Below are 18,094 nucleotides of genomic sequence, written 5' to 3'. Positions count from 1 at the left end.
AATAAAACTCATCCAATCTTAACCAAATTCGCTTGGTGATAGATACGCGTTCAATAAAACTCATCCAATCTTAACCAAATTCGCTTGGTGATAGATACGCGATCAATAAAACTCATCCAATCTTAACCAAATTCGCTTGGTGATAGATACGCGATCAATAAAACTCATCCAATCTTAACCAAATTCGCTTGGTGATAGATACGCGATCAATAAAACTCATCCAATCTTAACCAAATTCGCTTGGTGATAGATACGCGATCAATAAAACTCATCCAATCTTAACCAAATTCGCTTGGTGATAGATACGCGATCAATAAAACTCATCCAATCTTAACCAAATTCGCTTGGTGATAGATACGCGATCAATAAAACTCATCCAATCTTAACCAAATTCGCTTGGTGATAGATACGCGATCAATAAAACTCATCCAATCTTAACCAAATTCGCTTGGTGATAGATACGCGATCAATAAAACTCATCCAATCTTAACCAAATTCACTTGGTGATAGATACGCGTTCAATAAAACTCATCCAATCTTAACCAAATTCGCTTGGTGATAGATACGCGTTCAATAAAACTCATCCAATCTTAACCAAATTCGCTTGGTGATAGATACGCGTTCAATAAAACTCATCCAATCTTAACCAAATTCGCTTGGTGATAGATACGCGATCAATAAAACTCATCCAATCTTAACCAAATTCGCTTGGTGATAGATACGCGATCAATAAAACTCATCCAATCTTAACCAAATTCGCTTGGTGATAGATACGCGATCAATAAAACTCATCCAATCTTAACCAAATTCGCTTGGTGATAGATACGCGATCAATAAAACTCATCCAATCTTAACCAAATTCGCTTGGTGATAGATACGCGATCAATAAAACTCATCCAATCTTAACCAAATTCGCTTGGTGATAGATACGCGATCAATAAAACTCATCCAATCTTAACCAAATTTGCTTGGTGATAGATAAGCGATCAATAAAACTCATCCAATCTTAACCAAATTCGCTTGGTGATAGATAAGCGATCAATAAAACTCATCCAATCTTAACCAAATTCGCTTGGTGATAGATACGCGATCAATAAAACTCATCCAATCTTAACCAAATTTGCTTGGTGATAGATACGCGATCAATAAAACTCATCCAATCTTAACCAAATTCGCTTGGTGATAGATACGCGATCAATAAAACTCATCCAATCTTAACCAAATTCGCTTGGTGATAGATACGCGATCAATAAAACTCATCCAATCTTAACCAAATTCGTTTGGTGATAGATACGCGATCAATAAAATTCATCCAATCTTAACCAAATTCGCTTGGTGATAGATACGCGATCAATAAAACTCATCCAATCTTAACCAAATTCGCTTGGTGATAGATACGCGATCAATAAAACTCATCCAATCTTAACCAAATTCGCTTGGTGATAGATACGCGATCAATAAAACTCATCCAATCTTAACCAAATTCGCTTGGTGATAGATACGCGATCAATAAAACTCATCCAATCTTAACCAAATTCGCTTGGTGATAGATACGCGATCAATAAAACTCATCCAATCTTAACCAAATTCGCTTGGTGATAGATACGCGATCAATAAAACTCATCCAATCTTAACCAAATTCGCTTGGTGATAGATACGCGTTCAATAAAACTCATCCAATCTTAACCAAATTCGCTTGGTGATAGATACGCGTTCAATAAAACTCATCCAATCTTAACCAAATTCGCTTGGTGATAGATACGCGTTCAATAAAACTCATCCAATCTTAACCAAATTCGCTTGGTGATAGATACGCGATCAATAAAACTCATCCAATCTTAACCAAATTCGCTTGGTGATAGATACGCGATCAATAAAACTCATCCAATCTTAACCAAATTCGCTTGGTGATAGATACGCGATCAATAAAACTCATCCAATCTTAACCAAATTCGCTTGGTGATAGATACGCGATCAATAAAACTCATCCAATCTTAACCAAATTCGCTTGGTGATAGATACGCGATCGATGAAACTCATCCAATCTTAACCAAATTCGCTTGGTGATAGATACGCGATCAATAAAACTCATCCAATCTTAACCAAATTCGCTTGGTGATAGATACGCGATCAATAAAACTCATCCAATCTTAACCAAATTCGCTTGGTGATAGATACGCGATCAATAAAACTCATCCAATCTTAACCAAATTCGCTTGGTGATAGATACGCGATCAATAAAACTCATCCAATCTTAACCAAAATTGCTTGGTGATAGATACGCGATCAATAAAACTCATCCAATCTTAACCAAATTCGTTTGGTGATAGATACGCGATCAATAAAACTCATCCAATCTTAACCAAATTCGTTTGGTGATAGATACGCGATCAATAAAACTCATCCAATCTTAACCAAATTCGCTTGGTGATAGATACGCGATCAATAAAACTCATCCAATCTTAACCAAAATTGCTTGGTGATAGATACGCGATCAATAAAACTCATCCAATCTTAACCAAAATTGCTTGGTGATAGATACGCGATCAATAAAACTCATCCAATCTTAACCAAATTCGCTTGGTGATAGATACGCGATCAATAAAACTCATCCAATCTTAACCAAATTCGCTTGGTGATAGATACGCGATCAATAAAACTCATCCAATCTTAACCAAATTCGCTTGGTGATAGATACGCGATCAATAAAACTCATCCAATCTTAACCAAATTCGCTTGGTGATAGATACGCGATCAATAAAACTCATCCAATCTTAACCAAATTTGCTTGGTGATAGATACGCGATCAATAAAACTCATCCAATCTTAACCAAATTCGCTTGGTGATAGATACGCGATCAATAAAACTCATCCAATCTTAACCAAATTCGCTTGGTGATAGATACGCGATCAATAAAACTCATCCAATCTTAACCAAATTCGCTTGGTGATAGATACGCGATCAATAAAACTCATCCAATCTTAACCAAATTCGTTTGGTGATAGATACGCGATCAATAAAACTCATCCAATCTTAACCAAATTCGCTTGGTGATAGATACGCGATCAATAAAACTCATCCAATCTTAACCAAATTCGCTTGGTGATAGATACGCGATCAATAAAACTCATCCAATCTTAACCAAATTCGCTTGGTGATAGATACGCGATCAATAAAACTCATCCAATCTTAACCAAATTCGCTTGGTGATAGATACGCGATCAATAAAACTCATCCAATCTTAACCAAATTCGCTTGGTGATAGATACGCGTTCAATAAAACTCATCCAATCTTAACCAAATTCGCTTGGTGATAGATACGCGATCAATAAAACTCATCCAATCTTAACCAAATTCGCTTGGTGATAGATACGCGATCAATAAAACTCATCCAATCTTAACCAAATTCGCTTGGTGATAGATACGCGATCAATAAAACTCATCCAATCTTAACCAAATTCGCTTGGTGATAGATACGCGATCGATGAAACTCATCCAATCTTAACCAAATTCGCTTGGTGATAGATACGCGATCGATGAAACTCATCCAATCTTAACCAAATTCGCTTGGTGATAGATACGCGATCGATGAAACTCATCCAATCTTAACCAAATTTGCTTAGTGATAGATACGCGATCGATGAAACTCATCCAATCTTAACCAAATTTGCTTAGTGATAGATACGCGATCGATTAAATTCATTCAATCGTAACCAAAATTGGGATGGTGATAGAACTTGACGAGTTTAGTATGCATATGAAATATAAGCACGCTTTTAGTTCCTGAATCGTTCATGTCATCAAAATTAAAGTTGGATTTAGTGAAAGAATATTATGCATGAAATGCTATCGACCAAATTAATCCCATCTTGACTAAATTGGACATAGTAGTAGATTTCGTGTACACTCATGTCCACTCATGATTTTCGCATATCTATAACTGTCTTCTTGTAAGAATATATTTTGATAATGATTTTACAGGGTACTTTTAATACTGATACTATGTGTGTAGTCGGGAAATGTATATTTGTGGGATATTTCGTAGGAAAAGAATTAAAAATACGAAAATTAGAATGAATAAAACAAAATGTTGCTAAATGAAGAAGAAAGTTTTATTCTCGTTTTATTGTTCTTATTTACTGCTCTTTTGACATGAAATTTGCCACACACATGTCTTTGCCAATTATATACATACTAACGTTATAAGAAATACCTGGCGAAATCCTTATCAAATTATATTCCTACAACAATATATTTATAGACATGTGACAATAATTTTGTACATGAGTGTACGTTAGTGAGGTACATGAAATAGTTTAGTATGCATTCAATTGGCTCTCGAGTTATTGACCAATGGATTTGCGTCTAGACTTAGTGAAATGAAGAAATTTTACTAAATCGCGTTCGATATCTTGACCAAACTTGAGATGGTGAAAGACGTTGACGACCTTTGTTCATATCCAAACATAATATTGCATATGATGGTGTATCGATCTATAATTTCGAGTTATTGGCAATTGAAGTTGGGTTTGAATTCGATGAAATCAAGAAATTTTGAATAAAAAAATATAACTGATGGCACTCATGTGATTCTCACCAAAACTTGGATGACGGTTGGACTTCCCGAGTTAATACGCATTGATTTTGATAATGACTAAGCTCAGATGGGCCTTCATGAGGACCAACACCATCAGAGCATAACATCAGGATGCCTACCTATGATTCCCAGTGGGGGTACTTGCCTCGAATACAAATCCAAGTAGTGGATCTGAATCAGTGGCGGCTCATGCCAAAAAACATAAATGAGGCTCAATTTTATATATGTATAGGAGTGTATCCGAGTGGCCTTGGGGTTAAAAATCCTCTTTGAGAACCAAATATACATTGAATTTTGCGGAAGGGGGAAACACTTTTCTCATTTCAATGCGGTTTAGACGTTCTCCAGGACTGTCTAAAATGATTACCTGGGGCCAGTTTCTTTACAGACTACTTTTTCAAAACGGACCCGGGCGATTTTGTTCATATTTTAGAAGTAAATATTCCGTTATTATTCTTTAATGTTCCATAAATCACTTTGATAAGAATATGAGCAAGGGGCGGCTTACTCTTGGGGTCCTTTTTATTTTAATTCACAGTTTTGTAAAATATGGCTCATACGATTTTGTTATTATTTTACAAAGAAATATTTCATTAATAACCCTAACATATGGCATAAGTTATTTTATATGGAAACATCTTGAAGGGGTATCTGCTTTTTGGAGAAGAGTTTTCCTTTGAGTGAAGATTTCTAATAAAACACCTAGTAGAATTTGGTTTGTATTTCACAACAAAATGGTTCATTAACAGCTGCAGAACATGATTTAGTTCAAGTAATAGGAACGAGAAAGTTTAGTGCGGTGTTTCTGTGATAATGAATCTAGGAAGTTAAAACTTTGAAGTAGTGTGCGCATCACTTTTAGGACAATGTGTCACTGTTGGAAGTATCGGTATCACTTTTACGACAAGATAAACAGCAATAAATACAATATGCCAGTTGCGAAAGTATGTTGCTATATTCTTCTTTCTTTCCGTCTTTTCCCACTTAAGCGGGGTCGGCGTTTCTCATAGTCTCCATAATATTTTACCCTGGAATTCTTGCCCTGTTAGAGTTTTCTCTTGGAAGTCATACCTACTTATATGTGTATCTCTTTCTTTATCTCAATAATACCTCTCTTCCCATCTAGTTCCATTGCCATCAATCTTCAGACCACGTAGTCGTTTCTTCTTTTCATTAGAGCTCATACCACTCCAGTCTTCTTTCTTGAATCTTCTTAGATATACCCACAAACTTGTTTCCTACCCTGATTTTCTCTGCCGTTCCTTACTCTTGTCTCTTCTTGTTTGTTTTGCATAGCAGTATGTAGAAAATTTTACTCAATCTCTTTCGGCAAATTAATTGGGAAGAAAACACAATCCGTTTCGACAAAATATTTGAGAACAGGGTACAATCTCTTTCGGCAAAACAATTGACAACGGAACACAATATGTTTCGGCAAAATAATTGACAACGGAACACAATATCGTTCGGCAAAATAATTGGCAACGGAACATAATAACCTGTTTTGACAAAATAATTGGTAACGGAGTACAATCTGTTTCGGAAAAATAATTGGAATCTGTTTCGGCAAAATATTTGACAACGGAACAGAATCCGTTTGGGCAAAATAATTAGCAAAGGATGGCATACTTTTTAACGACTCAAACATTTGTTTTTCTCGATTTTCCTCAGAATTTATCCTCATTTCCCGTTTTTTTCTCGATCACAATTTATCCTCAAGTATCTCATTTTGTTTATTTCTATATCATCTATCGATTAGTATACAATAATATAATAAAAATTGAACAGTTCATTGCAAATTTGAGCAATATGTCATTAACCATATCTTATAATGCCGTCTTGCTAGTGCGATTATAGGAAGAGTTGTTGAGTATGTAGTTCGCCATTAGTTTTATCTTAATATAAGTGGCGTGATAATTCTGGTGCATAGGTTTACGAAAAGTACACACTACCTTGAAAACTACTTATAAGAATTTAGATTCACATGTTAAACGCTAATATAGCATTGTCTAAATTAGTCTTACTGGCCACATTCCGTACAAGTCTTCGCATAATTTTGCGTATAGCAACGCAACGCAACGCAAAAGTTGCAAAAAAGTACTTGTATCTTCTTCTATGCCGTTTATAATAAACTAACTCGCAAAATTTGGTTTTGCTTTGACGCAAACCATTATGGAATATGGCAGCTAATTCGAATTTCTCAGCAAATCAAATGCAAATATTTGTTTGTTCAACGTTAGAAAAGCTGATAAGTAAAAACGACGGCGGATATCTATTTTTAAATCTCATTGAAAGGTCAAGGTACAAAATTTGTTTCTTGTTGCTAAAGAAGTGTTCGCGTGTTTCTCTCTTATCATAATTCTAACATCTACAGAAGTTCACAGAAGTGTACTTACGCTATTCGAAGGAAACTTCAACAGGCCACATTTCCATTTCTTTTCTCTCAATTTATTACAGCTTTCTTGGAAGGATGCCAATAAATTTAACTCGTGCAATTTATTTATTGCTATGTCAATCCTTAGCAGTGAGAAAGTGTAATACAAGAAATATGATGGGTTTACAAAGGAAAAACTACTAACAAAAATATTGATTTGATTTAAAAGAAATGCATACAGATACCTGCCAATTTAGTGGAAGCATTTATAAAAGAAGTGCATCTGACGATGTAAATATGGCGTTGCACCTGTTTTTGCCCTCAGAATAGCTTTGACGCGACATACAATGGGGGAAAAAAAATGAAATGAAATCTTAAGTTTTGCGTACCCCCACGGTTATGCCGGTTAGGCTAAAGAAGACGGTGATTATGAGAAATGAATGAAATGGTGGAATGAAGAACGTGGGAGGAAACGGGACAACCCCAGAAAATCCACGAGCATGGTGTTCGTCCACCACAAAGTTTACTTGGCTGGAACTGGAATCGAACCCGGGACCCCACGCAGCAGAGGTGAATGCTCTACCACTGAGGTACCGCAGCCCCGCGACGTGCAATGTAGTCATAAAGCTTATGAATGGTTACAAATGGAATATTTCACAATTCTGAGGGCAGTACATCACTCACAAGCAGAAGGCAGACTTTGGTAAGTAAACTTCGGAGCCATTTTTTGCGAGGAGGTAGTGCACATTTACAGAGTTAATATTACAAACTGGAAGAGCGCAATGGGCAAAAATAAGGGAGAAAAAACGTCTTCAAAACTTTTCTACTCGCCATATATACTGTTCGACACGCAAGTTTATTAACTGACGGCGTGGCAGAGTGAGTAAAGTGTGCAACTCACATGCAAAGGTTTGAGTCCCGTTCGAGTCAATCCTTGTTTTATTTTTTTACTTTAACTAATAAACTAACCATTTGTAACTATAAATAAAATATCAATTCACCATATGTTTACAATGAATAAAACCACTTGTAAAATCTTTCAATGTTCCATGTTAACTAGCAAGAAAATTTAATCTATTCCGTAAATATACTGATACCACGAGTTGTATTATGGTTACGACAGTCAACGGCGCCGATTTCTCTGTAATTATTATTTTTTTTTGGGGGGGGGGCATTCATAAAAAATGCATACAACAATACATGTAACAATAAAAATACATATATTTATAAAAATTCATGGGGCCCACATGAGCTTGGGGAAACGCCCCCCATGATCGGCGACCTTGACGACAGTCGTTGTGTAATAAATGTTTTTGACGCTTGGTGTCTACATCTGGTGACAGATGAGGAGGGAGTTTTACAAAGGAGTTGAGGGAGGGAATCCCCTTTGCTAATACTGGATGTTGCTATAACCAAAGCAGATTTCCCCCTCATTCCCTTTGTAATTCTCACACTGTCAACAGATGTAGACACGAAGCTTCAAGAACATTTTGTACACAACGACTGCAGTAACAATAAAATTTATGGAAGAGATTAAATTTTGTTCCTAGTTAACATGGGATATCAAAAGAATTTACAAGTGATTGAAAATTTCTATTGTTTTATTCATTATAAACATATGGTGAATTAATATTTTACTTATAGTTACAAATGCCCACTTTATTGGTTGAAGCAAAAAAAGAAAAAAAAAGTTTGACTCGAACGAGAATCGAACCCAGGACTCTTTGCACTTGAGTCGCTAGTTCTTCTCTCTCTGCCACGCGATCACCTGCTAAGTTTGCGCGTCGTACGATATATGCGCGAGTAGAAACCTTTAAGACGGTTTTATTCCGTAATTTTTGCCCATTGCGCTCTCACAGTTTGTAATATTAACTCTTTAAATGTGCACTACCACCTCGCAAAAGAAAGAAAGAAAAAAAAAAAAAGGCCCTGAAGTTCACTTACCAAAGTGTGCCTTCTCCTTGTCAAACACCTAACTTGTTGCCAAATGTAAGTGTTTCTCTTAAAATTGATAAGAATATGTATCGACCATGTAAAAACCATGCAATATCACGATTAGTTAATCAAGTAAGTCTCGTGTCATATCGTAGACTTCTAAACTTCCTAGACTTCATCACATGGAAGCCGGAAGTGATAGATCTACTCTTCCGGTTTCACTGGAGTAATAAAGGCAAAGATGGAATATATTTTTCGGATGATGTGTCCATGTAAAAAGAAAAAAAGAAAAAGAAAGAAAGAAAGAAAAAAAGTTCTCTCTATCTCTTCCTGATTTAAATATATGAAACACAGTATATTGAAACCGGAAGTGGTTATAAATTTATGTCTTACTATAAGGATAGAGCTGAAGTTGCTATCTATTCTTCGGATTTAAATAAAAATAAAAATAAAAGTGACTAATTACTCTTGAAACACTGGACCGAACTCGATCAAATTTTCAACATAGATGAGGTTCGAGCCTAGGATACATTTTATAATTTCACTTTGACGGTGCACCTTCGGAAGGAGGAAGGAAAATACAGAAAAAAATATCGATAGAAAATGAGCGATATTAGTGTGAAATCCATAGTCTTTGGGGAGTGACACTTTCAGTGTCGTTTAAATCCAAATTTTGCTCTCAAAATCAGAAATCGCTTCAGTAATACTAAAAGTGACTGACTAACGGAACATATTGCTAATTTTTCATTTTTTTTTTAACCCAGCGAAGGGGATAATTGACGCTACTAGGGGAGAGAGGGTTAGCCCCGGTTAGGGCGATATACCATGAAAAACTTGTCGTAAATAGAATCTGATGATGGCGCCTTACTGGCAGCTGTCAGATGAACTAATTTTGAGCGCGACGCCACTGTAGGAGTGATAGGTATTAAATGAAGGCGTGTTGATTTTTTTCGCTGCGTTTGATGTAATATTAGGCAAAATATTCGACACTGTAAATGCTATTCCATTTGATAATTTTATTAAGTGACTTTTTAGGTAGACACTATGCTTACGTAATTCTAAAGTAATCTATAAATTATTACATTTATTTGTTTGTTTGTTGGTGTTGACTGTGTTTTACTCAAAACATGCGTTTTGGGTAGCCCCGGTCAAACGGATGGGGTAATGGCAGTCAGTGACCGGGGCTCCCCGACATTAAAATAAACAATAATAAATTAGTTTTGACAGTCAACCCCCAAACAAAACTCTTCAAGTGTAACCTAACTCAAAGGCCAGAGATGATGAAGTTGAACAAGGAACTTCCACTGGATCCAGTCATATATATTCATTTGATTTTTTTGGCAATACCCATAGATTTATATTTCAAATTTATTAAGGTGTTGAGTAAAAAATATATGTAACTTGAATGAATAAGTAGTTTTTCAAATCTTCTTTACGCGAAACTGCGGTTTATTGTCTGTCCATGTAGATACCCAACTATTCTAAAGTTAATGAATAAATTTGAAACCTTAATGGTGTTGAAGTTCTTTTTTTCTCATATGTAAAACATGGGGAAATCCCTAAATGCCATTGTCCAATCATGTGGTAAATAACGGTCAATTGAGTATGTTCATATTTTAGTTCTTAGCTTGGCAATGAAATAAGAGATGTATTTTGAAATTGGTCACAAGAAACTAGACAGAATTACCTATAGGACTGACTCATCGCGGAAACTTTTCGTGCTTTACGAGCTAGATTATAACGATTATTGCTTAGGTGACCGCCATTCCTCCATTCTCCCCTATATGTAAGTTTGTTGTTATGGCTGTTTTTGCAATATGGCTACCAATATCGAGACCAAAGGGAACACACTTGCAGTTCCAATAGGAGGGGTTTCCAATAATACAAGATACTATGTTTATGTAGTATCCAACGGGTGTTGTTCTGCAGCCGAAGGAAAAAAAAGATAAATAATTCTTAAGTTCCGACACTTATATTCTTACCAAATATGGCAAAATTAGATTATTATTATTAGAATAGAAATAGTACAGGTGATGAGTAAGATCAAATCTTTAGTTTATATCAAGTATTTCTCTGCTAAACTTTATTCAGAAATTGTAGAAGTCTGTGTCGAGTTAAGAAGTCTTGGGGGAGGGGCCTAGACCCTGTGGATCACCCATGGATGCGCCCCTGGTTCGTGCAATCATTTTATCAACTTATAGTTTGTATAGCATGAATTATGTAATACTAAAACTAAGGGTTGGGTGAATTAGTGCCGCCTACGAGATTTATTAAATTTCTCGTTTCGTCCTCGAGATTGTCATTATTCGTCTGGTCGAGTCGAAAATTATCGTCTAGTTTTGAATTTGGGATGCGCACGAGACAAGATTTGTGCCTGTCTCGTCTCGAAAATGTGCTGTCAAATTGATGTCTCGACTCGAAAAATGTATATTTCTCTATTGGAAGAGCCGTGTCTCGACTCAAATTTTGTCAGGAAAATCCTGTCTCAACTCGTCTCGTGCGCATCCCTATCTTGAATTTATAAATGTACTTCTCGTATCGTGTACAAAACTACCCGAGATCCACGCGCCAGAGACAAACACTCTATCACTGAGCCACCGCGGTCCCTAAGATTTGGCTTTTATTATTTTTATTTCTAATTATTTATTTTTCAATATTTCTGCTTCCAAGCCTATTTGCCAACATTAAGACCGTTGGTGTCGGACCGATTATTTTAAAATATGCAGGTAGTTTCAAATGTTCGTACAACATCGTGTCCGTGGGTTTTCTCAGGATGCTCCCGTTTCCTCCCACATTTCATTCCACCGATTCTTTCATCATCATTCACTTGCCTTAATCATACGTCTCCCTTAGCCTAATCGTGTGACGTTCAACTGAAACACCTCAAAACTTCAAATGTTCATACCTTGGTCTCTATTTGGATAATACACATGACACGTAGGAAGAATACGCACGATTCTACAAAGATTCACTTACAAGGAGAAGGCACACTTTGGTAAGTGAACTTTTTGCGAGGTGCTAGTGCACATTTAAAGAGTTAATATTACAAACTGGGAGAGCGCAATGGGTAAACATGACGGAGAAAAACAGTCTTAAAGTTTTCTACTTGACGCATATATCGTACGACGTGCAAATTTATCAAGTGACGACCTGGCAGAGTGAGAAGAACCTTTGACTCAGTGCAAAGGGCACCGGGTTCGATTCTCGTTCGGGTTAAACCTTTTTTCTTGTTTTTTTGCTTCAACCAATAAAGTAGGCATTTGTAACTATAAGTAAAATATTAATTCACCATTTGTTTATAATGAATAAAACAATAGAAATTTTCAATCACTTGTAAATTCTTTGCTAACTAGGAACAAAATTTAATCTCTTCCGTAAATATTATTCTTACTGCAGTCGTTGTGTAAAAAATGTTCTTGAAGCTTCGTGTCTACATCTGTTGACAGTGTGAGAATTACAAGGGGAATGAGGGGGAAATCTGCTTTGGTTATAGCAACATCCAGTATTAGCAAAGGGGATTTCCCCCCTCAACTCCTTTGTAAATCGCACATTGTCACCAGATGTAGACACCAAGCGTCAAAAACATTTATTACACAACGACTGTCGTCAAGGGCGCCGATCATGGGGGGCGTTTCCCCAAGCTCATGTGGGCCCCATGTATTTTTATGAATACGTATTTTTTATTGTTACATGTATTGTTGTATGCATTTTTTATGAATGCCCCCTCCCCAAACTTACAGAGAAATCGGCGCCGTTGACTATCGTAACCATAATACAACTCGTGATATCAGTATATTTACGGAATAGATTGAATTTTCTTGTTAGTTAACATGGAACATTGAAAGATTTTACAAGTGATTTTAAACTTTCTATTGTTTTATTCTTATAAACATATGGTGAATTAATATTTTATTTATAGTTACAAATGTTTAGTTTATTAGTTAAAGTAAAAAACAAAACAAGGATTAACTCGAACGGGTATCGAACTCAGGACCCTTTGCATGTGAACTGCACACTTTACTCACTCTGCCACGCCGTCGGTTGCTAAACTTGCGTGTCAAAAAGTATATATTGCGAGTAGAAAACTTTTGAAGACTTTTTTCCCCTTTAGTTTTGCCCATTGTGCTCTCCCAGTTTGTAATATTAACTCTTTAAATGTGCATTACCTCCTCGCAAAAAAAAAAAAAAAAAAAAAAAAAAAAAAAAAAAAAAAAAACCCGAACCATTGCCTCAGCCAAAAGAGAGCGGAAAATTAAAAAAAAGGCCCCCATGTATGCATCATAATTTGGTATGGTCGTCACTGATCTATAAATTCGTCATGAGTTTTTTTTTTTCTGAAAACACTTTGTACACACAGATTTATACAGCACGAAAGGAATTCGAATTAAGTAAGTGCAAGAATAATTAAAGGATAGCGTGTTGTAGTACTTACCAATAGAATTGCATTGAAGAACATAAGAAGATATTTGAGAATTGGTAACCCACAAATGTCCATTTTGACTCACTATTCCTTATTCAGCAACTTCGTCACGACAACCCAAGAAGACTCAGCAACTATTTTTATGTTCTTTCAATTATTTCTTTCCTCTGCAGGAGTACGTGTATGGCTTCACTCGACAGGAGAACGGTTTGTTATACCTTACTCTTTTAAATATTGATCCAACTGGCAAAAACCTCGTGTTATTTACGCGTAACACCTTTCTGTCTCTCGGTATTCATGCTGGATTTAGCTCCACGATGGGCTTTTTAGGTCTTGTCGCCTCCATAACTTCCTGGCGTAATGATTAGTATTGACCTTACTACATCAAAAAACTTTGTGATATACGGTTCATATCTCGTTAATCTTCGAAATTTGTTTTCTAGCCGGCCTACGGTGTGATGTAATAGTTTCTTATGCACGGTATTTGAAGATTTGGGACAATTGCGTCAGTGTTTCATACTCAAAACTCACAAAGTTACCAGTAAAGATTTGTCTTTACGAAAATTAACTTTATTGTTTAATATAATTGATTCAATGGCATAAAATATTAGATTACAGATTCCTTTTGGTTGTATTGTTAGCCTACACATCTTTGGTACGAGGAATTCGTAATGGGTGATTACAGGATTGATTTCATTTCGGCACAGTAGCTCAGCAGTAGAGCACTTACTTCTGGTACACATGGTCTCTAGTTCGAACCTCAACCAAGTAATCTTGTGGTGGACCACATCCTATCAGTGGGTTTTCTCGGGGTTTCTCCCGTTTCGGGCACATTCTCATTCCACTAGTTCTTCCATCATAGTTCGCTTGGCTTAGTCGTCGTCTCTCTTGGCCTAAAGAATACAGGGTGGCTCAAAAGTAGGTATACAGTCCCGTACTAATCAACTCATTGCTTTTTATCTCACTTCTTATCAAGTAGGGGGCGCGGTGGCTCAGTGGTAGAGCGTTCACCTCCGGTTCGATCCCAGCTCGCGCGGTGTGGACTTTGTGGTGGACAAACACCGCGCTCGTGGGTTTTCTCGGGGTTCTCCCGTTTCCTCTCACTTTCTTCATTCCACCATTTCACTCATCTCTCATCATCACCGTCTCCTTTAGCCTAACCGGCGTAAGCGTGGGACGTAAAACTTAAAGATTTAAAGATTTTTTCTTATCAGATAGACTTAGTTTCGTTATTATTCATTCTTAATGTCTTTTTACTTATATCTTAAGCTCGGAGTAGCCGAAGCAAATAAACCTATAAGCTAGAATCTTATACTTGATCAATGCAGGAGTGTATATCTACTTTTGGGCCACCCTGTATAATCGTAGGACGTTAAACTGAAAGATTTTTCATTTCATTAACTGGAGTGTAACTGAGTCGAAAAATAACGTTTTCTAGTCTCATCTCGTCTCATAAATTTAGTAAAATCTCGTCTCGAAAAGATGACTTGTCTCGACTCGAAGATTTCTTTTCTCGTTTTATAGATTTATGTTTAAAATTAGTGTGTAAGTACCTAAAAATTTATGCCAAGTTTTTATTAATGGCATCTAAAAGATATCAGAATCCTCTCATGTCATGACAAATGGGCGGAAGATGTGAAATAACACAATTTAAAACCTGTTTGATATTGGAATATTGTGAAAGGACTTGCACATCTATAGACGTTGAATAAAATGCTCGTCATTGTGTTCGTACCATCACTTTATCAATTTGAAGCTTTTAATATTATGAATCATTAGCACTAAAACACTGTTTGATATCTTAAGATTTGTCTGAACTAATGTATTGTATGAAACCTCTCGTTAAGTCCGGAATTTAAAAATGTACTTTTCCTCTCGTGACCAACAGGAAGTGTAACATTGTTCTCTGCACCGATGAGGCATGAGCCTGCCTTACTAAAAATAATACAAAATTTACCATTTTCCTTTTGCTTGTTTTTCGTAAGTGAAAGGAGATAATCAAATGCACCTTACCATAATCATGAATAATGTTATTCTACAACAGAAAATATGAACGTGAAGAATCATCAGTGTTGCCATCCATAGAAATTACAGTGTTGCCACAATAACATTTCCCCCGAAAATCTGAGTTAAGGCAGTGACTAGAGGAACGTACTCAACTACATTTGATTACGTATCATGTTGTCTTGGAATCCTGTGAACTACTTTTTACATAACAATTGTATTTACTATAATAAACAAAAGAGTTTTAGCATACAGTTACTAAAATTAAATAATAATGTTATTTAAAAAGTAGTCGCAAAATAAGTTATTTGAAACCTAACTCGTCGGATATTCATCTCGTACTAAATTTTTTTGATTTTTCAATTTGAATATTTCTAGAGAAATCGAGTTTATTCGCAATCTGGTGCTGATTTAGGACAAAAAAATTGAAAGGAGGTAAGCTGAAGTCCAAAGAAGATGCTCGAAAGCTAGTTCACAAACAAGATGTCCCTACTCCTTCACGTTTACAACCACTTCGAATCTGCTGTCGACGAGAAAGAAAACTTTGCGTTGTCGACTCTGGCGAACTGGCGGAGCATCCTGGATCCCGAAAAGGTCGATGTCAGGATTGAGATGCTGTTTCTTCTGCATCTTCCGGCAATATTTCCTTCTTGCCAATCATCGGTGACTTAAAAGGATGGAATCCAATAATTAACTGGTTCATACTAGTTTTGCTATCTTGAATAATTTAAACTAAAAATAGAAATCGCTGAGAAAGGAACGTTTATTTATAAAATAATAAATGTATAACAGTTTCGCCAACTAAGTGAACATATTGACTTCAGAGCAGTAGCGTAGCAGCTGCCCCCGCAACCCCCGCAATGCGGGGGGCCCCGACGTATAGGGGGCCCCGAAGTCTTACGATGAATAAAGATTTATAGAAGTAGAACTGCAATCTTACTTCTATCGGCTTTACAACTAGGGCCCCTTCTCTATACTTTGCGGGGGGCCCCGCAAAAGTGTGCTACGCCACTGCTTCAGAGTGTCTGATAAAGCCAATAAATTCAATTAATTGGCGAAACTCTTACAGTTATTAAAGTAAACAATTGCGCCAACTTTCCAAAATTTGTGTGGGTGCATATCAAAGGCGGTACTATATAGATAAGTTGTGCTGCCTTAGCTCAGTCGGTAACGCGACTGACTTAAACGGAAAAGAAACTGGTTCAAACTTGGGTCCAAACTTAAAGTCTTGTGGGTGCGGCGCACACACAAGATTATTTGTATGGGTGCCGGAGCCCCGGGGCACCCACCTAGTCGGCGCGCATGTAAGTAAAAACAAACGTTGCTTTCCTCAGTTAATGTTATTTCTAGTTTAAAGTAAACGATGAGTCGATCTCATTACGAAAATGACACTATACAATTTCGAAGAATTAAAATTTCTTATGGGGTTAAAATATTATTACGGTACTATTATTTTTTAATATTTTGATTTATTGGCGAAAATAGAATAGAAATGTATTCAGAATACACGCATTTTGTAATAAAATGTTCTACTAGTAAAAAAAAAATATTTTTATTGCAATAGTCCCTAACCCCTAAAATAAGCAAAATTGTTGAAAAACAAAAATCAAAAACTCTTACGTAACAAAGGGGAGAGAGGTTCGGCCTTGCGTTACAAAATGTGACAAAAGGGAGTGAGGGAGTAAAAATTGGTCAAAAATAGCGTTACATAATACGCGAACAGCCCCTTGGCGATGACCAAGTAGCCAACGTGGCCAGTCCGGCATTGGTTGAAGGTTAAATTCAAGATTTCATTTATTCTATTATCTTTATATTGATTGGAATTTTAGCGAAGACGAATAAATATATTTTATAAAGAACTAGTTGTAACCTTTCGTCGTTCTTGGGTTTTGATTCAGAACATAGATAAAAAAAAAAAAAAAAAGTGTAAGCACCTTTTCTTGCGATTCTTAATTCATAAAATCGATTAAAAGGAGGGTGGGAGAATTGCTTTACTCCAATCCAAACTATTTATTATCCGCTATTCTGTAAGTCTACACAAACCATGATGTAATGGGAGTTGCGTACGTGAGAAGTGTTTTAACCTCTTCAGTATCACTAGTAGAACAAAATACTTTCGTCTTGTAAAATTTACGTTTTCGTAGCCTAATGCTTTCGTTCCATATATGCAAACACGGTCACAAGTTCGTAGAACCGAAGTGAAGAGAATGAAAACATGAGATATATCTAGATTATGGATAGTCATCTTTTGTAACGGTTGGTTTCATAGTGTCGCATACGACACGTGATAAAACAAAAGGTCTCCATTTTCCTCGCACACAACAGAAAAAGAAAATACTCAACTACGTACTGTATTTAACCCCACGGCTGTAAGAAGGTAAATCAACATGCATTACAAAAAATAACACGTTAAAGAAAGAGAAGTCGTGTCATTTTTCGGTTTGCTATATTTTCTTTCCTCCGAAAACACTACCTAGGACCAACGGAAAACGTTCTTTAATTGTCAAGTTTCTATCAAATGCAGTGCCTACTCTGATGACAAGGAAGAGAATCAAAATATGCGTGTCGTATTGCCATGTTGTCGCTTTATCAAAACAAATAATGCTAATTTTTTTAGAAGCCAAGAAGGACGTACATACGTTTTTGTGTACGTTTTCAGCTTCCAAGCTCCTCTCGAGTCGAAAATAAAAAAGGGCTTCGTACACAATTAGATCTGGTGATGTATCTGTGTAGCAAAATTGTGGCTCCAGATCACTCATTATT

At 36.3% G+C, this 18,094-nt stretch overlaps 1 protein-coding gene across 1 annotated transcript in view; it reads right to left on the bottom strand.

Annotated features, from left to right (window-relative positions):
* The window catches only part of LOC145674956 (CD151 antigen-like), a 54,795-nt gene extending 40,981 nt beyond the window's left edge, over positions 1 to 13,814 (bottom strand). The window contains exon 1 of the mRNA XM_081745254.1: positions 13,340 to 13,814. Within this exon, the coding sequence (XP_081601380.1) occupies positions 13,340 to 13,402 (63 nt within the window). The 5' untranslated portion in view covers positions 13,403 to 13,814. The remainder of the gene's footprint in view (positions 1 to 13,339) is intronic.
* Positions 13,815 to 18,094: the final 4,280 nt, after the last annotated feature.

The sequence above is a fragment of the Thermobia domestica genome, chromosome 18 (assembly GCF_964235325.1).
Source record: "Thermobia domestica chromosome 18, izTheDome1.hap1.1, whole genome shotgun sequence".
NCBI lineage: Eukaryota > Metazoa > Arthropoda > Insecta > Zygentoma > Lepismatidae > Thermobia > Thermobia domestica.
The sequence above is the reverse complement of the archived record's forward strand: the minus strand, read 5'-3'. Positions and strand labels throughout refer to the sequence as shown.